Source organism: Gavialis gangeticus, unplaced genomic scaffold (genome assembly GCF_001723915.1).
Source record: "Gavialis gangeticus isolate Ggan-Ray unplaced genomic scaffold, GavGan_comp1, whole genome shotgun sequence".
NCBI classification, from domain to species: Eukaryota; Metazoa; Chordata; order Crocodylia; family Gavialidae; genus Gavialis; species Gavialis gangeticus.
In genome coordinates this window covers 162,925,228-162,950,416 of record NW_017729024.1, presented here as the reverse complement: position 1 = coordinate 162,950,416, position 25,189 = coordinate 162,925,228, and the positions used below count along the sequence as shown (strand labels likewise).

At 42.0% G+C, this 25,189-nt stretch overlaps 1 protein-coding gene across 3 annotated transcripts in view; it reads right to left on the bottom strand.

Moving 5' to 3' along the window:
* PDZD2 (PDZ domain containing 2) overlaps window positions 1-25,189 on the bottom strand; it is a 241,587-nt gene that overhangs the window by 110,729 nt on the left and 105,669 nt on the right. For all 3 annotated transcript variants that reach the window (XM_019518002.1, XM_019518003.1, XM_019518004.1), the window contains exon 2: window positions 7,057-7,471. In XM_019518002.1, the coding sequence (XP_019373547.1) occupies window positions 7,057-7,471 (415 nt within the window). The remainder of the gene's footprint in view (window positions 1-7,056; window positions 7,472-25,189) is intronic.

Here is a 25,189-nt window from a genome sequence, read left to right as displayed (position 1 = left end):
AAGAAAATTGACCGTGATCTCCCACCCTCCCTAGACCCCACTCCTGGACCCATCCATGCCCTGCAACCTGACTAGCTGGCATGTGCTCTCCAGTAAGTTGCATAGGGTTGCACCCCTCAAGGTAAGGAGATCACCCCCCAAGGATGGGAGGGGGAGTTAGCTTGGTGCCAGAACTGCCCCCCATTCAGTAGAGTTTAAGGGGTGGAAAGTTTGTCCACACAGAACAGAAGGATGGAAGAGGGGACACTGCATCCTGGGATGTTGGACAACTGCAAAATCAGGCAGCTTATTTGTGGAGAATGACCACAGACTAACGGAACATGAGCTGGTTAACATGGGTCAGAGATAAGCCTGCCCTGGAAGAGCATAACTTTAAGCCAAGTGAGCTATGCTTAAAACTAGTTTCAAGGGTTGATGTGTGGACACTCTAGGAGCCACCTAAACAGGACCCTCAGTTCCTTCACCCTGTCTACTTGATGCAGCCAATCCTTCACCAGCCTTGTATAACAGAAGATCTCCTGCCTCTGGATATGTTCAATCCAAAACTATATTTGAAATAAAATCCACCCTTCCAAGTCAAACACAGGTTTGACCTTGTGTACTTTCAGGCTCAGAAATGTGCGACAACCTACAGCACAAACCCCACTATGATTCATGTTACCTTTCTAGAGATCTACATTGATGTCAGTGACAGAAAATTTACCCAGCTATGGAAAAGAGTTATTAAAATGGCTGCCTTGACACTTGACAACTTTTTAATGCAAAGCAAGAAGAACAAATCTGGCTTCCTTACTGAAAGAAAAGGGTCTCAGAAGGTAAGCCTGGAAATTATTTACAATAAAAATAATTTAAAATGTAGATCCACAGAATAGGCCTCAGAGATGCAAAAACTCTGCTACTTGTACAGAGTGACCTCCAGGAAACTATCTCCATCACCAGACTTGTTGCTGACATCATTTCCTTGGCAGGGGCTTTAAAAATTTTGTCAGCCATTGCAAACACCTGAACTACATAATCATCCTTTCTAAAAATCTGTTGGAACCATCTGTCGTCTTCAACCATCATCATCTAGAATGTGCCTCCACACCCCTACTTTCATTTTTCCTTTTGTCTTCTATTAAAATTATTTCAAGTGAGGTAAATGAAATTCTCAGCCATTCCTGATCTGCAGTGTTACTACTCGCTAAAATATTTTTTTCATAAATATTTTCATGTGCTCATTATGTTGCTAGGTTGTAATGACCTTTTACTTGCTTCTTGAAGATCACTTATCACATTGCTCTAAATTTAGCCTTGGACCATGTGGGCATCAGTAAAATTTAAATCACTTTGGTTACCCCCACTCATACTACGGCTCATTTTGCATCCATCCAGTATTAGAATCCTACAAAATGTCTATTAGAATCTTTTACTTTTGTGTAATAATTTCAATACCCATCAAAAAAAGTAATGCATGTAGCTAGCTTTGTAATCATGACTTATACCTGCAGTATTAGAGCACTAAATAAACAACATGCTATGCAATATCAAATAAGTCAGTTTGGTTTCAAACATTTGCACTTAATTATTCAAGCATAAAATTATATGAATATACATTCAACTAAAGCTTCCATCTTCCATTCCAGAAAAGGATAGTTATTCCAAAAAAATAGTAGTTATGCCATTTATTTATACCACTTTCACCATACTAACACACCGGCAGAAATCTCCCCACCACCAGACTAGAAAAGCTTTGAAGCTAAAACGGTCTCAGACTATTTGTTTGAACAGGGTCTCTCAGCTAAGATCTGTTGAAAATATTGTGGTACAAATATTAAAATAGATGCATGCACCCCGTCCCACCCTTCTGGTTAGTCCATTTCTGTGAGTCATGTCAAGATAAAGCAATAAAAATCCTACAACTAATGGTTACCAGACTACACCAGACTCTTTCATAAAAGGGTTTCTGGTACAGTTTAAGTACATAGCAAAATATATTTATCATTTACATTATTGTTTAAAATGCAAAAATGAAGCTTTTGCCTAAATCTTAGCCAAGACAGGAAAATCTGATTTGTAAAACCCATAGCTTCCTTCATTTGGTCATTTTTCAGCTTACCCCACCAGTCCTTCCCCTTGTCTTTGCAACTACTAGCACAATGGTTTATCAGAGGCTAAAAGCTGCCCAGTAGAAGATGCAAGCTCAGAGATTCTGATATTTATCTTCAAAATGTTCCCAGGGTGGGAGTGACTAATACATATTGATTGTTCTTAACCATTGCACACAATGCCCACTGAAAATCAGCCTGACTCCCTTTCTAAATAAAGTACTATATGTGTGCCTCAGCATGCTAAACTCATTCTGACAGGCAGATTTAGCGAATTGTTAAGGCTGTGTGCTAGAACTGTTCTTTACAACATTAACTGTTATGCAAGAGGTTGTAAAGAATATTTAGGTTTATTTACCAACAATGTTAAGATAAAGAAAAATCTTAATCAGCTCATTAAAATTAAACATGTTAGCTATCAACTGGTCAATGTGGTATTTATGCCTTATGACTGTCTAGTGGATGAGCATGAGTGTCTGGAAAAGCTGTTCCACTAAGAGCTGTAGCTGTCCAACAATTGCCAAAGTCTAAATGGGGGACCAGAAGTTAACCTCAAAGGACCTCCAGAAATCTACTGATAAAAACCTATGCAAGATTCAACAAACAGCATTTTCTTAGGTCCCAGTTGCATGATTTAGTTTTTTTCCCTTTCAATTTACAATAGAAATGTACAGTTATTTATAATTTACAATAAGAAAACATCAATTAGGCAACACCAAGCCAAATGTGGGATGAAATAAATTTAAAGTGAGCAACAATTGTGATGCATGGCTGAATCTGTCTAGAAAGCACTCCTAATGCAACAGCTCCAAGACATGCAGAATAAAATGAGCCTCATGGGTTCAGTAAGATATAACAGCTGATGACATGTGGATGCAAGCTGAACTCTTCTTTCCAGACTTCCCTGAACTTTGAGTTTCAACAACTTCTTCATAGAAATATGCCAAAGGAAAAACGCAACAATTATTCTGGGACCTTCTTTGACTTAAATAATTCTTCCATCTGTTCCCTGAGGCGGAGGAGGAGGGGAGCAGAGGCTGCTAACATGAGAGGTTCTTACACAGTTGCACTCAAGGTGGGCCTTCTTGCATTTTCATCCCTCTACAGCTATCCAAAGCCTTACTGCAATTTGGCCTTCTCTCTCTGGGAAATGTGCAGCAGAAGGTGCCAGTCTGGTTGCACTAGACAGTCAGTCAGGTCACCTGGACAGCAAATATAACATAGGTACTGGGAATTCAGAGATCTCCTCCAGCAATAATAATGCCCTGCCAAGCATGTCATCTTGCTCCAGAGAGTCCAAATCATAAGCAGGTGATTCAGTCTATGGTTATGAAACGCTCAATTTTCCATTGATAGTCAGAGGAAACCTACAGTTTGTAATGGGTTTTGTGGGTGACATTTTCAAGTTTTCAAGACACCTTATATGACTTTGAAACTTAAGTGCCATTTTCAAAAATGACCTAGACACTCTCTCATCTCCCTCACTGTCTGGAGGCAGAAGCTGGACAAGCTCAAGTTCCTCACAGTCCGGGAGAAGCAGGCAGTCCTCTATCTGTGTCATCTACTGGGTTGTCATGGGGGACAGCTATATGCAGGCTGCCACCTCCCAGTGTTGTCAGTGACCTGGGAGAAATGGGCAGTGTCCATGACATAGCAGGACAGGGCATTACTGTGCCCCATAATGTGGGAGAGTTTTTCATAGCAGGTGTTTGCAACTGTGCAGGTGCTGGGCACATGGTTGGTATCTCTTATAATGGAGCACTTTTGGCTTTGAGTGGCACTGCTGCTAGTCCTAGTTGTGTTCATGGTCTTTATTTCATTTCCACAGCAATCCATTCAAACACTACCTGGTTCCAGGGTCTACCCCCAAGACGTCCAAGTTCTCCTCCTCACTCTAAATGGCAAGCTGGTCTACTACCTCCTCCCAACAACAGTTGGTGCCATACTTGGAAGAACCACTGGAAGTGGTTGAGGGGCCATAATTGAGTAGCATTGGGGATATCCACGGGTTGTGTCTAACTCAAGGACATGGTTAGGGAACACAGAATGGCTGGCAAATCTTCACAGTAGGAAATACACACATGAATAAGGCCACCTATGACCTGTTACCCCGGGCTGTACAGTTCTGCCCAAAATACCAGAGCAGCCACTCCAAGTGCCAGAGCAGCAGGGCAGGGGATGGGGGAGGAAGCACTGAATTGTGGGATGCCTGGGTGGTGTCCTGAGAATCACACAGGTGCCCTTTACGATATTTCAGAAAAAAACAAAAACAAAAGTGATACCACATTTCTCCCAGAATACTTCAGTTGGCTTTGTCATAGGTCTAGGGCCATGTACAGCTGCACGCAGTTTGTCACGAGACAAGACCATTTATCCCATAACAAATATGATTGTCAGTCCACACCCTTAGGTGGTTAAGTCCCATCATTTTCAATAAGACTTAAGATCCTGCTTTCAAAAAGGTTTTACACATTGTCTATTAGAAAATAGACCTCACCCACTGACTTAGTTTGCATACTTCACCAAACAGCTCTTAAGTGACAACCTTCAAACCCTGGTGATCTAGATTCCTGTAATGGTTTTTCAAATTAAAAAAAAGAAGTGCAGTGCCCTGCTAGTCCTGTTTCCAGCAATCCAGTATCCCTATGTTGCTCAGGTGGAAGTAAGGCATAATTAAAACACACTTTTGCCACACCTACAAACAAATAAGCGCTCCTTCTAAATTACTTGTCTCCCAACAAGTTTCACTAAGACTTGCCAGTTAAGGAACAGACCAAGTCTAAAGTTTCAAGCAAGTTGACTAACATTACATATAAAAATACCATTTTTATGTGCATTTTGCATTTAAAGAACCTGGTATTTCTCATGGGCTATAGTTCTTCTGAATCTCAAAACTGACTTTAAAATGTCTTAAAAACTTCAAGATGCGTTAGCAATAAATGGCTGAAAATTACTAGCTTTACTTATTATATATACCAGCTTTTCACCTTATAATAATTAAGTAGGTAGTTTTAATTAGCCATCCCCAAAGCATACTTGAATAACATTCTAAAAGGCCAGGAGCCTTTCAAACAATAAGTCTCGATCTTTTAAACGTAACTTCTTCCATGTGTACACAGGTGCATGTGCACACACACAACACACACTTCTACATGTTTCAAATCACTTTTTTCAAAATTTACATAACACATTTCTCCTCATTGTACCATGCAGAAGCAGTCATCTATCTAGCTGACGGGAAAAAGGGTACAACTAAATCAGTTTGCTTTAAGATTATTATTTAAATACTTAATATGAAGGATCATTAGCTTGAGCAGCATGTTTGTACCACACCTGCCTTTATTGGAATTTAGCAACATGAACAATGACTACATTAATTTATTATGAGCTTTGAACTCTCAAAAACAAATAAAAAAGCTGCTGTAATAAGTCCCAACCCCAACACAGTAGTATTCGTATGTTTATTCTATCAGTGTCTTTAGAAAGATTGCCAGAAACTCAGAGGTCTTCTGAAGACAACTCTTCTAGTGACAGTTGTACTGTGAAATCTGATCAAGGTTTAGGTAATTCTCTCAGTCTTGTAAGGCTAAAATTCTAAGTCTTGCATGGCAGCAGAATATTAGATCTCTACTCAGAATGACAGGAAAAGCCATAAGTCCCCCATTCCAGAACAATAAAACTACAAATCATCCATCTGGGAAGTAAGTACAAAATATACACTATTCACTCCAATTGTTGTCTGAACAAGAATTATATTCAAACCGTACATAGGTTCTATCTAAATGTTCAGTCCTTTTATAACCAAGCCTGGTGGTATTTTTTTCAATATGAAAAACAAAGCTGTTTAGTTCCAGTTTTGCCATTAAGGCTTATGTTTTTTAAGGCTCAGAACAGTCAAACCTGCAGCTACAAAGGCTCAATTCAAGAACAAGCCAAGAATGAAATGCTTGCATGCTGTTTGCTATTCATGCCTAAGCATCACCATGGCTTCACAAGTGCAATCTGTTTCATGCTCAAATCAGCTTTGCGGCAACACCACCTTGGCCCCTCCGTCAAATCACTAGACTTTCCCTTCACCACAGGTCAGCATGGGGAAAAAAATATACAGATACCCACTGCTCTATTTAACATTCATAAACTGGTGTACCAATTCTTTGCACGTAATACCATATTTACTTGAATACAAGATAAGGTCGTCCCTCACTTAGCATGGGGAGAAAAAGCCCCTTATCTTATCACATACAAGGAAACCTCACTAAACACATAGTCTATCAATAAACTGATGTCAAAAGCAGCATGTGCTCAGCAATGGAAACCAACTGTGAAGCTGATTAAGTGCAGCCAACACTGAGCATGACTATAAAATACATGCCCACATTGAGCAAACATGCTAATGGAAACCTACCACACGGATAAGTTAGTGAAGCCTATCTGAATAAGACATATGGCAATGCCCATTAAACACAGTCCCCCTCATCACCAACTCTTTTTCAAGTCACAGTGAGCCACTACACTGCATTCATTTTTACTTACTCTTCACTCCCCAAGCCGAGCTGCACCTTTCTTTCCCTTTTCCAATGATTCCTGTTTGTAGCAGTGAGAGGGGGACAAATTCAAGACAAGCCTGCAGTAATTAGATTCTATACCTGAAAAATTATAACAAATTTATAAATTTAACATATGTAGAATCTAATTATTTATGGGGAGGGGGTCATCTAATAATCAGGGCCGTCTTCTATTGGAGTAAATACAATACTTATCTCTAGTCCTTAGCCCTGAGGGAATGCATCCTACCAACCAGCAGAACTTGAGATTGAGGAAAGAAGATTGCATCAGAAATTGTTGGCCTTGTAGCCATTGCACTGAAACCAGTAATGCAGTTTCACATGAAACCCTCAATTTGCTTGAGCCAAGCCTGCTGCTTCTTTTTAAAAGCCCAAACTAAAACACTGAAAACGAGCAAACATACCTGTGTAGGCAGGTCACCTGCTCTGAAGTCTGGAATGCTGCCGTCGGAAAGACGAGACCTATACTGTCCTTTGCTTTGAAACTGTTCCTCCGTGCTGCTCTCCATCTCTGATGCCTCTGGCTGTGGAGCATCCACCTCCATAGGGGGGTATTGTCCATTCTCATTCTCTGATGTCTGGCTGCCTTTGCTTTCCTTGCCATCTTTACTGGCTGATGTTCTGGCAATGACCCCAAACTTTCTCGTGCGTTTCCCATTTTGAGTGGTTCTGTCACTCAGTTCTGAGGTAGGCTTTGCTTTGGGTTCACAGCTATTGCTGTTGTTGCCATTTGATGGAGGAAGAGGGGCTTTGCGCTTAATGCGACGCAACATGATCAGGTAGATGAAGCCGCCATTCCAGCACTGCTCAGCCAAGTAACTGCAAGGAAACAGACAAGTCTGCGTTTTAAATACATCACTATAAAACTCACACTGACATACCACCAACAGATATATCTCTCTCACTAGGTATTAATGCACCTTCCAATGCAATTCTTTGCCTAACTAAATTGTTACCAAATGCAAGAATATATTAAAATGCCTTGAGGCATCAACAAATAACCTCTTGATTTGCTATCAGGCACTGTAAGATGCACAGACCCACTAAGGAATTCTGAGCTCCTGCTTCAAACAAAGCTATTTCACAGGCAAGCCTAAAATACTCCCCACTCTTCAAAATGCAGCTTGCATATGAATCAGGGAGGGTGTGTTCAAAATGTGTGGCTTCAAAAACAGTGTGGAAACAGGCTAATCACACTTAAGCACATACAATGGCAGATAAATACCACTGAACTGGTCACCTTTCACAGTTCAAATCCTGGGGCAGGGCAAGAACACAGCAGAGGGCAAAAGAAAATACAAATGGTTTCTCAATGGAAAGTAAAATTTAAAAAAAAAATATATAAAAATCTGCAGGCATCAGCAGCCCACATTGTATCTGCATCTGAACTGGAGCTTCCTCAGGGAGATAAATCTCCAGTTTTGGTTGATGTGCACATGCCATAGGCCATAGGACTGCTTGTGTAAACAGGCTCAACTCCAACAGCTTCAGAAGAGGAAGGCATCCTGCAGTAATCTAGAACATATGCAGTCTACTTAATGGGAACAAGATGCACTTCCCATTACAGAGCATGTTCTGGTCAAAGTACGTTAAATCTCAATGACCTGTCCAAGGCAGCAGGAAACCCTCAGACTTTAAAGTGTTCTACATTAGATTGGTTCCCAAAACATCTGTGCTTGAGTAATCCTTTAAGTCATCATATCTACTCTTTGGTCAAAATACAATGACTTCCATGGAACTACCCATGAATTCAACTTTGATATATGCAGGGAAAACATGTGCCTTGATAAATTCCTTCAATGTTTGGGTTCTGAGCCAAGGGTGTAACCAACTGAGAATACAAATAGATGGGAATTTGTACTGAACAGGTTTATACGTATCCTTTCACACTAATTTAGGCCCTATAATTGTTGTCTCCTTTGCTGGCAAAAGTAGAAAACCATTCCAAAAATATCAAGGACACTTTCTCCAACTGCAATGCGTGGTGTTTACTAACGTGTAGCAGGTGGTAAATGTGCAGCAATATCATGCTACTGGCACAGGGGATTAGATGGTAGTTGTGGAGGTAAAGCAGGAACATCTTTGGACTAAATAATATAGCAGGTGTGGTTGTGACAGAAGGAGAATCAAGACAGGACTCTTCTCTGCCCCCTGAGTTCTCACTCCCCACTGGATCATACCGGATTTCCTACACAGAGGAAGGCAGTCCCCAGGACTATCCATTCAGCACTTTTCAGTTACTGTAGTCATTTCTGTTATTCAGAAAAGAATAAAACCAGCTTCTCTCCTCAATCAGCTACAAGCAGGTGACACAGCAAGAACCCATCCCAGTGCAAAAGTTTTTGATGGGAAGTTTTTGATGTTCAGTGGTCAGTTGCACATATAAGTCTTCCTTGTATCCAAAGAAAATGGGGCCTGATGGGTCAGTTATAACTTTCCGAGAGGAGACGAGGTATTTTGATTACCAAGCTTTAAAAAAGTAAAATAAAATTCTTCCAATCAACAGAAAAGGGGCAGTTTTTTCCAGAAACAATATGATCTGCCTGTTTTTCACATTCATCTTTCAAGCTCAAATTTCAAGGCAGCCAGCAATGTTAATTAAAATTCATGACTCCTGCTTGCAGCAATACTATTGCACTCTGATCCATCACACATAGACGTGACAGAGCCGCTGCTTCTGAAGGAGGGAAACAGGAGAGGGACTTCCATCTCATAGTTTAAGGAGCTTGTTCTGCCCACCATGATTTTCACATATGTGGATCTCTGTATTAAATCACCGAGGCATTTTTAAGCACTGGTAATCTACTGCATTCACTCAAGCACTAATGCACACACCATTTGAAATGAGAGAAACAAATCACCTTGCAAACGTGACAAATAGTCATTTTATACGGGAAAACAGATCTACCATTTAATACCCTTTTCTGACATCTATTTTATTCCTAGCATGCAAAATAATCAAAAGGTTCATTTTATAAGTATCACCTGTCGATAGAAGGACAGATTCTCAGCAGCTGTAAGTGGGCTAAAGCTCACCAATTTCACTGAAGCCACATTGATTTACTCCAGAATTCTCTGTGGCCCCTGTACTTAACTCACAAAACCTGCAGTAACTCACGTTTTGATGCTCACTCCAGGGTAGTTCCTAGCAGACAGTGCATTTCTATGAAAAATAAAAACATGCCAACACAAAAAAACAAAGGAGTATCTCTGAATGTCAACAACGAGGCAAGCAGCCACATCACCTCCGGTGCTGATCTTGTCAGCTCTTTCAGGTAAAGGGAAACCCAGGTGCTGCAAAAACAGGTGTTGGTGATTGAGGCGGCGGCACTGTTCCCTCTGAGTCAGTGCCCAAGCTATGCTGGAAAGGCTGAACTGCTGGAAGTCAGCTCCTTTTCTGTGGACCTGTACAACCAAGCTTGTGACCACCTGTGGTCATTTAAATGCACCACCGCCCTCTGCCAGGGTAGAGTTATTAACCAGCAAGTTCTTGCCAAACTGCAATCCAGCTAACTCTTCAGTCTACTTAGCTAGCTTCTTTTTCCCTTCCAGTTTTGATTTCACTTTAGACTGAAAAGACTTCAGTGCTGGAAAGAAAATAGACGGAGAACACAGCAAGACCAGAAGCACAAATACTTATACCTGAATTGATATCACTGGTCAACCAATGAGTCACGTCCATATCAAATAAATTTAATCTGTCCATATCAAATAATCCATATCTTTCTAGTAAGTAGTAGAGTTTGGTTTTGCATTTAAAGGCTAGTTACACTATTAAGAATCTGTAGCAGCATTTATTAGAAGGCTAACAAACTAAATGACATGAAATTAACTGGACTCAAACAGAATATATCAGATAAGTGAGGATCTGCACTGATTTTTAATTTGCACCTCTGTAAATCCAGGAGCATCCTTTGCCAGAAGGCAAATGAGGGCTGGATTTAATAAACTATTTGTTCAGCTCCTATTGTACAGAAACTTGCACAAAAGCTAGACAAGATACTTTTCAGGGTTTCCAGAGTGCATAAGCCAGACAGCCTTTTTATTGAGTCTGGCCCCAGCAGAACATTCACAGGGGTTTCTAAAAATCCAAATACCAGATGGTTTTCAAACAAGCCAAGATGCAAGTTGCTACATTATTCTGTGTCAATGTCTGTGTGCGGTATATCTCAGCCCAGATTTAGAAGCATTAGCCTCTAGTGGAAAGGTATTTGTTTTTCAATTTTGTCTTCATCCCACAGCTTTGTTTGCTTGCATTTGTTTTGGTTTTTTTTAAAGAAAGTATAATGAGGTTTCAGTTCATCCATTTTATTGAGGAGAGGCAGGTATTGCCATTATAAAACAAAAAAAAGTTACCTTCTTTTGGTTAAGGGTGGATTCAAGTAAAATCTTTGACATTATAAAAACTTAGCTTACTTGGCCAACCACTCCTGACACTTCTGAATCACCATTGTAAAATCAGCACATGAATGGGTCCTAATACTACTGATCTTCAAGAATGTGAGCAATTTTACCAGCTCATAATAAAAAACTATGAATACTAGTTCCAGAAACAGAGCGTTTAACTAGAGCACTGCCTTACCCACACTTTCTGTAATAATGCTGACATTCACTAGTCTCTGCTGAAGGCCCTTAGCCCAGCTGGAAGGCTGCAACTCCCTTGCAAGAAGGAGGATGGCTCCCCAGCAGACCTGCAAGAGGACTTGTATCTCTGCACAGAAAGAAACTTCCTGGATCTCTCGCTTGCATGCAAAGGAAACCCATGATGGACCAGTTTGCAGTACTGATGAGGGACTGCAGACTCCTTGCTGAACTACATCTGACTACATCATCTGCTTGCTTTAAGACATGGTTAACAATTATGAACAAAGCTCTACAACACCTTATGAGGCACTATTAAATGAAGATGCCAAGACTGCATTGCCAGATTTCCAGTCTCCTCTCCAACACTAACTGCAGCAAAGCAACATATTTTAATAACCAGCTGGTAGGCAGACACTATTTTATTTCCATCTTTTAAAGAGATGAGTAAACTGAGGCAGAGAATGGTCATGCCAAAACTTACACTGGAAAGTTACATCAAAATCAGGAAGAAAACCCAGTGATGGGCAATACTAAAAACTCAAAGAGATCACTTGCATAGAACAAGTGAACCCAAAACTTTGTTTTAACCACAAAAAACATCACTGCACCTAGATTAGAAGATAGACGATTCACTGAGAAGTCTACTGTGAACCACTCCTGTTTCTGTGCTCTGAATTAATGCCAGTCAGGCCATTTTTCTCCTTTGATCTTCCTTAAGTATTAGCTATAGTTAGATACGAGCATAATGAAGATAGCCTAAAGGAGCTGAGGCAGATCTCCTCCTCTCATAAGAAAAATCATCCATTTACTAAGATACAGAACCGTGAAAACTGGAAGAATAAGAAGTGCAAACCAATCCCTGTTGATGCATTGTGTCTGTTGGACAATGAACAAAGGAGTTGTAATACAGTTACCTTCCTTACCACACGCCCAACTGTTTGACAGCAGTGTCCCTAGTTCAGGGGCGGGCAATTATTTCAGGCAAAGGGCTGCTTACTGAGTTTTGGCAAGCCAACCAGGACCGCATGACAGCCAGCCGGGGCAGATAAATATTAATTTTCTAAATTGTTTAGGGGTCCCACAGGCCAGATAAAGTGGCCTGGCAGGCTGCATTCAGCCTGCGGGCTGCATTTTGCCCACCTCTTCCCTAGCTAGTGGTACTTAAGGGTACATAATAGTCTTTTTCCGTCAAAATTATATAGGGAACTTGCATCCCCTTGCTTCTGTGACTATTGTGTTTACAGCTGCCAACTCCCATTTCTCCCCTATACCACTGAGCTGACTGTTGCAATTATATAAACCAATACATTTGCTGAGCTTATTCCATATTTGCTGGCATGTGTGAAGTGTCAGACTCAGAAATGGTATTTTAGGATAAAGTAAACAGAAAAAATTCCCAGACTTGACAAAAACATGTTGCAATGAACTGTCTCAACACATTTGTTGAAACTGTGCAATGACACTTTGACAAACAGAAATGGGCAGATTGAGCCATCAGAGGACCAAAGGCGGCCTGGCAGCCGTAAGAAAACATCTGGGTTTCTTGTGTAAAAACAAAACATTTCAAAGCATGTTTATTTTCTAATAATAGTGCTACTTTGCATTGATAGTATTAATACTATTTTACATTGCTATAGAGCCTTTTACACTGATAGATCACAACATGCTTTACAAACCACATATCAGCTCTGACACCCAGCCAGTAGTGTACCGAGCATATCTCACAACCATGAACAAGGAGAAAAGTATTTAGCAAAAGAGATTGTGTTTAAAACCTCTACCCAAAGTGCCAGGGGACTTGCAATGTCACAGACAGGACACTAAATTTATACTCTCCTCTTAAAGACTGGTTCAGTTAACTACTTGAAATTAAATATGATCTACTTTGAAAGGCTGAGTGAAGCTTGACCAAATTCAAACTTGTGATGTCAGGAATATACTTTAAGCTGAAAATCAACAGATTATCTCTCTCTAACAGGCAAAATTATCTAACTCTGCCTTCAGGTAAATCTAGGCAAACAGCTCCAATGGCAGCTAAATACCGTCTGATTGAGCGAGAGTCTCTACAGCAAATCCTAACGCAGAAGACGCTGGAGTTGTGCCAATGAACAGCAACTTAGGTTCCAGCCCATTGAGAGCTTGGTTTGGCAGACATAACACGAACCCTTTTCTAGGCTCTTTCCTCCAGGACAAAGTCTTTGCGTCTTAGGGCAGAGATTCAAGTCGTCCTTAAATTATGCTGCAATGTGAGGCAGTCGGTTCAGAGCAGTCCTGATCTCTGAAAGATGTGCACAGGCTTGGCTGAATGGAGGAGCAGACTGAAGTTATTTGAGTTCTACCAGAATCACCCTGAGACATCCCCAACTCCTAGACCAGCACCATCTTTTTAGGCCCCTACTTACCATTTCCCATCTCTGTAGCCTCCCCCTGTGCAGTCCAAATATTAGGTTACACTGACAGACACCAATACATACCCTCCCGTGAACCTGGCCCCTTCACAAATTTATTCTGGTAAAAAACAAGCTAACACACACCAAGCACAAGAACAATCCAGGTGGTTTCCAGCTCAATGGCCCATCCCCAACAAGCCCTTTCCTGTCTTCGATTGTACATGTGATAACACATGGAACAACGAGGATTGCAATGTTCTCTACCTGTGTTAAACAACAATGGAAAAAAAATGTAGAAACAACACGAGAAAAATCAGTCAAGCAGCCAAGCTGCTCTAAAAATATCCATCAAGTTAATTCAAATGGCCTTAGGTAGATAACAGGGCTCCTGCCTCTTTTTGATGGTAAGCAATTTTGAGTCTATGATTTCTTGCCAAGAATAAGCAATGCTCCCACAGTTACATCAGCTGCAGTTCACAAAATAATATTGGTTTTCTGGATAGCCAATGCCTGAGCACTGGGGAAACAAAACTATACATTTAAAGTTGACTTTATATCTTTGTGCCAGTTTGTTCATCAGTAGCTTTATAAAAAGGGATGGGTTAGGAGAATGAGAAGAGAACTACTGTATTTTGAGAGCATGGATGGGCTTATGATTAGGGCTGTAGTTTAGCATAGAGATCTGGGTTTGATTCCCTGCTCTACCACACATTTCCTGGAAGGCCTGCAGCAAATCTCTTGGTTCCTCATCTGCAATGTGCCGATAAGAGCAATTCTCTCTCTCTTTCCGAATTACAATTATGAAGACAGCAGAGCACAGGTGACTGGTAGGGCATGCATGGGGGTGCACATGCCCCCCCCGATGGGGCCAGTGTCCCCCTGACAGCTGACACCAATGCTGTCGGCAGGGCTGGTGCCCCCCCTCCCCCAACAGGGACGCTGCCGTTGGCAGCTTCTGCGGGTGCCCCCCAGATTCAGGAGGCACCAGTCACTCATGAAGCAAAGTACTCTGGCGCTCCAATAATGGGGGAAGTTGTATATAAAGGAGACTTTTTTGTTTCAACTGGAACACCAGTTATAAAACTGATCGTACATGCTGGAGGATCTGAAATCTGAATGGGCATTCTTTTAAAGTCAAAGTCAGTCACAAACAGTAAAATACTTTATGGATCACAGTTGTGATGAGGAAAACAGTAAGGGTTACTAAAGTTAAACTAATGCAAAGAGAATAAAGGGTAGCTCTTCCCTGTTCTTTTCATTGCAAAAACATTTTTGGAAGAGCATTCAGTGCTTATGAGAAGGTGCCAAGATAAGCCCTGGAGCCATATGCTAAACCCAGACAGCACAAGGAACAGCAGCATGCACCTCTTCTACACTGCCTGGACAGGGAAGGACTGCCTCAGGAGAAAGACAGCAGCTTTCAAGCCTAGACAGCCCTTGGCAATGCTGACAAAGGAGCTGATTTTGATGGCCATGGATTATGTAAAGCCGACACCTAGTGCGATTCCTTGGGGATAGGATTGCCAGTTTGCTCCACATAAACATTTAGTGATTCACTAATTTAACCATGACAGAGCGGAGGAATGATTTATTAAGTGAATTGTAACATCGACTCTTCAGCCTGGAAAAGCGCAGGCTCAGGGGTGATCTGGTGGCCACCTATAACTTTATCAGGGGTGCTTACCGGGATCTGGGGGAACATGTGTTCACCAGAGAGCCCCAAGGGATGACAAGGTCGAAAGGTCACAAACTCCTCCAGGACCGTTTCAGGATGGACATAAGGAAGAACTTTTTTACTGTCCGAGCCCCCAAGGTTTGGAATAGACTGCCGCCAGAGGTGGTTCAAGCACCTACTTTGAACGCCTTCAAGAGACATCTGGACGTTTATCTTGCTGGGATCCTATGATCCCTGCTGACTTCCTGCCCCTGGGGCGGGGGGCTGGACTCAATGATCTTCCGAGGTCCCTTGCAGCCCTAATGTCTATGAAATCTATATTACTAAGGTGCGTGGGTTCAACAGCTACAGAGGAGAGGGCTGCAACCCACAAAAGCATAACAGCACCTATCACTGCACCCGAAGGCACCGGGGGATGTAGACTCTTACTGCTTCTTGGGGTCAGACCCCACAGAAAGATGGCAGCAAGAGGAAGAGAAGCTGTTTTATTAAGCACGGGGGGCACACAACAGTGAAAACTAATTCAGTCAAACCATCAGAGGATCTGGTCTGCCAGTTCAGCTCTTAGCTGTAAGCATCCATGTAGCTGACAGCATGTGCATTGCCTATGATTTTCAGTTATCAAGAAACTAAGGAATTTAAAATGGCCAGCCATTGGTTTACTGTGGTAAAAGCACCATTTTTGCTGTAACAGGCTGAAAGAGGATTAAGCTACAATAAAGTACAGTCACCTCACTGCATATGCTTTGTAACTGTTGGTTTAATTTGTTCTCTGCTTTCATAGTTGTTTCCCACCCTTCAGAGAATAAACCAAAACTCAGCTAATAATAGCTTGTCATCCAGGCTATATAAAGGCCAAAGTCCTTTTGTTTGGCAAATCCCATGCAGTTTGATTTCATTTCTGCCCTGTTTTTCCCACAAGGTTTTGAAATAGTAAGAGGCCAGATCCTGCTGAGTGCCTAAACCAGGACATGGGCCAACTTTAATGACTCCAAACCCCCTGTGCAGCACCTGAGCTGGTCACCTCCTGACACTTTCACAGGTATTTGCAGTCCTGCCTTCTGCACAGACCTAGAATTACCTCAGCCTGAGCAGCTGTGCATTTAAGGCAAGATCCAAAAATCATTTGCATGCCTAAATGGCAGGGTAGGCAGAATTTAACTGTCAAAGACCAAGAGAGCAACTCACAACATTTCATCCAAACTGCTCAGGTATTATAATTGCTGATGACAGACCGCTGCAAACACTGCTGCTGAGCAGGCCCAAAACTTCAGCCATCTAGGCTGAGGCACCACGATACTCAGCTGTCTCCTGCCCAAGGCTACCTGAGATTCACAAATGAGGCCTAAATCCCATGCGGGGCTTCAGGCATATACTCCTGAGCCTGCCTGCTGCATATAATCAACACAGGAGTTCAACACCGCAGGCATGGGGAACATATCTCAATCTGTTCTAGGGACCTGGACACAGGATACGCTTGGACATCATTTATATCCGTTCTGTACACTGTTGTAAATAAACCAGGATCCAGGCAAACAGCTATTTTTGGGTAGCTCCTCGTCATAAGTATTGTTCCAGTGCCTCATCACTGAGACAGGGAAACAAGGAACAGCTCATTTGCATTGAACAAACAGTTATCATGGGATGGCACCCAGCACTTCCTGCCGCAGTTTTGCTCTCGCTTTTTCCCTCAGGGTAAGTCTACAGGGTATCCACGCAAGTTACACCAGGGATGCAGTTGTCTGTCTGCTCCTTGTTTCCATTGGTGTAAAGGCGCGTTACTGTGATGTAAATATATGTTGCTTATTCAAGCCCTAGCCTATAACCTGGTGGTTAAAGCACTCTCCCGCAAAGGGAGAGATGTGGGTTTAAACCACCTCAGCCTGAGAGGAGCTTTGCACCCAGGTCTTCCACTTCCTGCGCGAGTGCTCTATGTAAAAGACCCCGCCTATCATCATTACCTCCTCCACTGGCCTCATTTTAAGAGGGACAAGACCTGCTCTCTTTCCAAGAGTACTCATAGGCACTTACCCTCAAGAAAAGGGATTCAAGCGCACTCCCTCAGGAGACTAAGGACTTGTCTGGTGGCACGTCCCAGCAGTGAGGGGCCTAAATAGGCTCTGCCCAGTGCCACCCCCCCCACCTCTTGCCCCCAACACACACAGACACACATGCTCCAGGGCAATACTTCAAATTCAAAATTCAGAGCGGGCACAGAAGGATGCATCTGCACGGGCCTCACCGATATACAGCATCATGCGCACAGATGGGTGGAGCATCCTTCGGCCCATTGGTGTAGACAAGCCCCAAGCTGCAGAAAGGGACAGGACTGCAGTTATACTGAAATGCTCAGCTTTTCTGATCGGCTAGCTCATGATGGCTTATGTTGTTCACTGGTGCGCTGGATGTTTTGAAGGGCCTAAGTGCCTAGACACCGTCTACTCTGGGGCTTCAATACCAGCATGAAGGCCAGTTGCCTCATGTGGAAGCCCTCAAGTCATGCACTAGCCCAAGATGCTCGAGTGCTGTGTCCCCTCTAGGCCTTCACCATCAAATCTACCAAACTTTCCTGTATCTGCTACAGTCAAATAAGTGTTGTTATTCACAACCTCATCAATACTCTGTACACATATCCAAAGGGCTGTCACAGGAAAAACATGGATTCTTTGCCTCGCATTGTACCAAGAACCACGCAGGGTAAACTGATCTTGTACATGATGCAATTAGTTCAAGTATAAACCATTTTTATCAGCTCTGTAATGTACAAACTATTTTTCCTTCTCCATTTACTAACCATGCATCTCAAATGTCTCTAATTTGACTCCTTTGCCTTCAAAGGAAGGGAATGCAGGGCTCTGATTTGGGCAGGGGCAGTGTAGCTGGATGTTTCATACACTTGTCACTGCAGTGAAAACAAAGGAAAAGGCACAAAAACAGAGAGGAAAAGTTTGAGTTCCCCGCCATTAACAGAGCTTGTGATGGCATCCACCCCACCTCCAACCGATGAGGATTAGCTCTCATTTTAGTTCTATATCCATAACTCTTCTGAGGACAAAGCTGAATCGGAGCTGGGGGGTAGATTTGCCAAAGAAGCATTCAGGCAGTTAATTCCAGGCATGACTTTCCATTTCACAAAGATCACAAGAGCCAAACCAGTAAACAGCACCTGTTTTCACAGAGTATAATACAATACATGTGCAGTAAAAAGACAAATAAGCGCCTATTTACTCTCTACAATAATTACTGGTACAGAATTAGTCACATTACAGAAAGGCACTCAGACTGCTTCTCACTGGGCGCGTCTACACATCGCTGTATGGTGCTGTTGCTGTGACACCGTGCTTTAGTACTTCCTTTGGGAAAGCACAGCACAGTATGGGTGGTTACTGCGCCATGCACATGGCGCACAGTTTGATTTTGCCACTGTCGCCATAGCAGCGTGCTAAACCAAGGGAGTGTACCGCTACCGCAACGTGGCTGGTGATCATGTGTAGACCCGTGTGATCACTACATCACTGTGTTACAGATAAATAAATATTATACATAAACATAATAATACACACACACACACACACACACACACACACACACTCTTTCTTCATCAAAATCTTCATAAGCCTTAGCAATTTCTTTTAAGTGAAAGGAGAAGGCCATTCAAATATTGATTTGAGCTTATTTTGCAGATTATTTGTATTGAGAGTTACTTTTGGGAAAACTTTTACCACACAGTGGAAAAAATAACTAATTTCCTGTCTCAGTTCTTATTACTGGTGTGTGCAAGAATCTGTTTGAACACAAATAGCCAAACTCCCTGAGAGACTTGCCCCCTGTGTGATCAGGTATGTCTTATGAATTTATGTTGTTTTATTTTAATATGTGATTTTATCAAGCTTTTAACAGTATACGGTCATTACTAAATTGTCTTCCTTCTATAGCCCTAATTTCACACAATCCTGAAAATTAAAAGAAAAAAAAGCTGATTTAAAAAATAAAAAGAAATGCTTAAAAACAAACGTCCATTTTAGCTATTTAAATTATTTAAAAAAAACAAAACCCTGAATCTTGCCAAGCCTACTTGTAAGCAATAAGATCCTCATTTAGCCTAAATTTTATATCTTCACTATTGAATTATTATGGCAAATGCCCAGACAGAAAAATGTCTCTCAGATTTAGCTATCAGATCAGCAGCTAAGTTTAGCAATTATACTTTTTCATGAAAAAAAATCACTGCAACATACTTTTTGGCAAAGCCAAACTCACTGGGTTCCAACATTTGAATAATCCCAAAAGTCCCCTCTCTCCACCACTGTGTGAAAGGTTTTGACTATCTGTTGATAGTGGAAGAGAGTGTGCCCCCAAGTTTCAAAGTTGTTGCACAGAAGGACTCTCTCTCTTGGGGGGGGCGGGGGTGGAGTAGAATAAATTAATTACCATTTTTTAAATCATTTGTTTTTTTTCAGAATTCAGCTGCATTTCTAAAAGCCAGATTGACAGCCAGGGAGAGACCAAAGTGCAGGAGCTACAACATGAGTTGAGGACACACAATGATGAAACAGGCTCCAATATGCTTCAAAATGATCCTGGATGGACCATTTTCAGGAGGAAGAGGATCATTCATTGTCCACACTCCCCTCAACTAAGGACTTACTCTATCATGCCACAAGAAGGGGGTCTGGGACAGAAGCCACTCATCCAGTGCTGTCAAATCGCACAATTGTATCACTAACCTTACAATACCAGGTGCTATCTTAACCCTCTGCTCCTGGAGGCAAATGATATGGGGAGAATCGTTGTTCTCATTTAAAAACACTGCCTAGCCATTAGGGTTGCAGAATAAAGTTTGAAACTAAACTTGACTGCACCCTAGACACAGACACCAGGAGGCAAGAAAAAACAGCTTTAAAAAAACCCTTTTAAGTCTCCTCATTTTTAAACCAAATCTCATTATGGGAGAATGGGGGAGAAGTGGCTGACTGAACTCTTGGAATTGACAGTAAGGCTTATTTCACTTCAGCCTGCAAACAGCCATCAAATGGTTCAATTTTCTACTGCTATCATCATGGATTATATTTGACCAGGTTAAATGGCTCTTTATCCCATCACGAATCCCAGAGTGACTCATGCTTCATTTAACCTTCAGTAGTTTTGTAAAGAACACTTCTGGCTTTTCAGGACAACCGCTTGGGGTGAGACTTGGTTTAGCTATTTAACAGAGCAACTTTGTTCTAGGCCATTGCAGTATGCAGTTATCTGTGCATAAAATATACAGCAAATCAAGTGAGTGAACTGCTTTCATTGCTGAATACAGACCTGTTGAACCACGATTCCTTTGCATGCTGCGACAAGTTCTTACCCACTCCGATCCAATCCGCGTCACCACCACTCTTACTCAGTAGTTTCTGTCAATGACACCAAGACTTTCCTCTCTCATTTCCTAAACTAGATCCTAGATATGCTTCAATTTGGCAAGCACAGAAGAGTTGCCCTATCTCACCCAACTAAACTGAAACAGTTTTCGTATGTACTCATCTTTAAGCTATTCTTTTACAGATGCTTCCGAGAAACAAACACTCCACATTCAAGTGCAGTGTATTACACTAATTTTCTTTTTCCCCAGACAGGCTTATTATCTTAAATTGAGCTTGACAGTTTCAGTTAGCACAGCTCAAGTGTGAATTAACTCAGCAGTTCTCAGTTGCCTTGATAAAGCCAGCCAGCTTGCCAACATAACAGGCAGCACCCAATGGCTCTCAGCAGTTGTGCCAGCAGGGCAGTGCTCTGAGACTCAGTACAGCAATTCACCAAAAAGAGCTCTATTTTAGGAGAACAGAGAAAAAAGGAGGCAAAATGGGCTGTCTCTGACCCCAGCTCATGCCATCACCAGCCAGTGGTCCCCACTGAGACAACAGCCATGTTCTACTACCTGCTAATGCAGTTAAATCCTGGAGCTCTCTTTCCCAAAGTGCTGAAGGGTCAGACTTTAAACCTTGGCACTGATGAGCAGTTCCTATAGTTTGCACATATTAGAATCTGATTTTGACTTTTTACTTTAGAATTATCAATCTAGAAAATTATGTTTGAAAAAATTCTGAATCAAAAGGCAGGTATATAGGTTGCAAATCCAAATGCTCCAAAGTTAACACCAACAGTGGCATGGACAAAACTAATTTCCTCACTGCCCTTGCATACGTGTGACATGAAAGCTTCTTAAATAATGCTACCACTGCCTATTTTTTTCCACAGAACACCTCATACACTGCTTTTGATGGAGGCAAAAAGTGACAGACTTAAGGTTGCACAAAGAACAATGAATCTAGTATTTCCTAACTTTTGCACGACTTTGCAACCCAACTGTTTTGTCCCACCCACACACAAGCATGGAAATGCAAAACTTCAAAAAGCCAGTACTGGAATTATTTGCAAACTAAGCTTGGATGCTAGTATTTTTCATATAGTATACTTTTAATATGATACAATGTAGTCAACAATTCCAGTAGTACAAGTTACATGGCAATGGCTCAGGAAACATCCTTCAAAATCTTCAAAAATGGCAGCTAGACCAATTAACCCTGACAGCCAAAAAAAGCAAGCACAGTAGCAGTGTGATATTTTTGAGAGCATGAGAGACAACATGACTTTCACCTGTCACATCTGTTCATGTCATACATTTGTCCCAACAACAACAAGGCTGTTTCCCAAACTGCTACTGCAGACTGCCAGGGTTTACAATGATTTGTTCTCATCTTCATCCAATTCAGCTGGCCAAAGCAGCCACATTGGACACTGTCATTGCCGTGGGCTAGTATACCTCACCTACCATCAAGCATTCAAAATCTGAGCACAGAGTGAAAAAAAAACAAAAACAAACTTTAAATGGTTTTCAGTTTAAAATAATTACATTTCTTTTAGCTGTGGGAATCCCAACAGCCTTTCCCTCCTACCACCCAGTTCTTCATTCACTGAATGAAATTGAATCGAAGAAAGTTATGGTTGGAAGGGACCTCAGGAGGTCATCTAGTCCAACCCCCCCGCTCAAAGCAGGACCATCCCCACCTAGATCATCCTAGCCAAGGCTTTGTCTAGCCAGGTCTTAAAAACATCCCAGGATGGAGCTTCCACCACCTCTCTGGGTGACCTGTTCCAGTGTTTTACTACCCTCCCTCGTGAGAAAATTCTTCCTAATATCTAACCTGAACTTCCCTTGCTGCAACTTGAGACCATTGCTCCTTGTTCTGTCATCTGCCACCACTGAGAACTGCCCAGCTCCATCTTCTTCGTAACCACCCTTCAGGTAGTTGAAGGATGCTATTAAATCCTCCCTTGTTCTTCTCTTCTCTAGACTAAATAAGCCCGGTTCCCTCAGTCTTTCCTAAATCATATCCCTCCAATGACTCTATCCAATTTGTCCACATCATTTTTGTAGTGGGGGGCCAAAACTGGACAGTACTCCAGATGTGGCCTCACCAGTACTGAATAGAGGGAAATAATCACTTTCCTTGACCTACTGGCAACACATCACTACACATTGCCTTTTCCGCTGCCACAGAAGAATCTCTGTGCGTCAGCCAGAGGGTGCTGCTAGAGACAGTTAGTTGTTCAGTGATTTCTTTTTCTTAGGGCTAACAATGCAACCTTACTACCTTCTCCATCTCTCCTCACCTCACTCAGTCTGGGAACAGGGACTGATATTATACCCCAAGTGGTAATCCCCAGCAAGACAGCCCAATGATCTCCTTTGATTAAACTAATAAAACCATCACAATTATTTTATACGTTTCATAGCAACCCAGCCTGGAAATGTATTAAGTCCTGTTACAGCAGAAACTAATTGCAAAAGTTGAAGCAAAAAGGGGATCAAGCAATAGTACACCTTGCCTAGAATATATGTACAATACTTGGAGGAAAGGGGTGAAGAATTAAAGATTGGGCTCCAGCTGCAGGAACTGTAGAGCCTATTAAGAGCTACTTCTGGCTTGCATGTGCTTATGGTGCCTGCAAAAGTCTCTGGACCCAGAGTCTCCAGAGCCACTGCAAACGCATCAGTCGATGCTCAGTAGGAGAGCACATACCAAAGGAAAAGCCACACCCAAGCCTAGAGCATGCTGCAGCTTTTGGACCACCTGGGCTGCAGCCTGGCACAGAGCAGGAGAAGGTAAGGGCAATTTCCCCATTCTTTCTGTAACAGCCAGAAAAATTGTCCTTGTATGCCAGGAACCTCTGGCAGAGGCAAGATGGTGGCTGCCCTGTTTACAGGTCCCCTCCTTACACCACTGAATGGTCTGTGACACAGCCAAGGAGCGCCAGCTAGATCCATCCCCGGGCTCTAGACTACAACAACAGGGAGAACACAATGGAAACCCAGAACTTAAGGAGCTAAGCACAAGCATGCTTAGTGGCCCTGGAGTTTCTCATGCTCAAAATTATGGAGCTGCTCTGCTGGTGGTTAGGAAACATGAAACCACAACACCGGTTCAGGGAAGTGTTTCACTGAAGGAAGCAACCTGAATCCTTTGTCCTTCCAAATTGCCATGGCAGAAGACATTTAAGATTCTCCAGGATTTTTTCCAACTAAACCATACAGTCCCGTCATTGAACAGGTCCACACCAAGACATGGCAAATACCCTGTATGCCTACCGATGATTTTCATCTCTTATTCACTTACCACAAATCCTGCGCGTTAAACTTCAATAGGGCATCAGAATTTCAGACACCACAAAGTTCCTAATGACTGTGGCCTCTTTAAACGTGTTTTAGGATTAGCTGTGTCATCTGGCTAGAAACTCAAAGCTGCTCTTCATTAAATGGGCCTAACCCTGCTCTACATTACATGCCCATTCCTGCCATGGATCACAGAAGCAAACAACATACCACCCACCAGTTTCAGCACTACAGGATCGTGTATTATGTGACACCCCTGTCTTTGGGCCACATTAACCTCATGCATGTACAGTCCATCATTGTGACACAGCCCCAGAAACCACTGCAGTTGTAGAGCAGCAACCCCAGCAGAGAGCTTTAGAACAGGGGTTGACGGCACATGTGCAGAAAACATTAGCATGTTCAGACGTCACTTTGGCTTCCAGTCAACCAAAGGAGATTTTACAACTCAGACTGAAAATTAAAGGCACCTTTACTTACTCTGAAAAAAATGAAGGGTTGACTGTGCTTCAGCCTGTGTACCAGATGCTCTGAGTCTGCAAACTAATTCTTCCAACTAAATTTAATGTTAAATGCAAAACTTGGATTCTGTCTCCCTGACTATAATTGAAGTTGTATTTCAGTGTTAAACTAAACTAATAGCATTAACACAACTCTTCCTTCTATATATTTTCCTACAGGATCCAAATACCAAGACCACTATATTTCAGGTTGAATATTTTCCCTTTCCTCACGGGGATGTGCAATTTCATTTACTTTATTTATAAATATTCAAAGGTATCATAATTTATATTCATCCATCAAGAGTGTGGATGTTTCGATTGTGTTCTGGAGAAACATGGGAGGAGAGAGACAGAAGAAAAAGAGCAGAGAAAAAGAAGCAAGAATGGATAGGGGCAATATGAGAAGGAAACCCGAAGAGGTGATGAATAAAAAGGACAGCGAGAAAGTAAAAAGATAATGGATAAAATAAATGCAGTAGAGCACTTGCAGGTCAATCATCTGTTCCAACCTAACTTGCAGAGGAGAGGGGTTTGTCTGTCTTTACTGCAAAAAACACATTTCTCTTTATGGGGAGGACACATTCTGCCTTTAGCTGGAAACACTTTCTAGACAGATAGTCAATATGGAGCAGTGGTTCTCAATTTTTTTTAAGACTCAAGACAGCCCTCAAACTCATGGTGCCCCTCAGAAAATGCTAGCTCTTAGTTTTCACTTTTTTTTTTTTT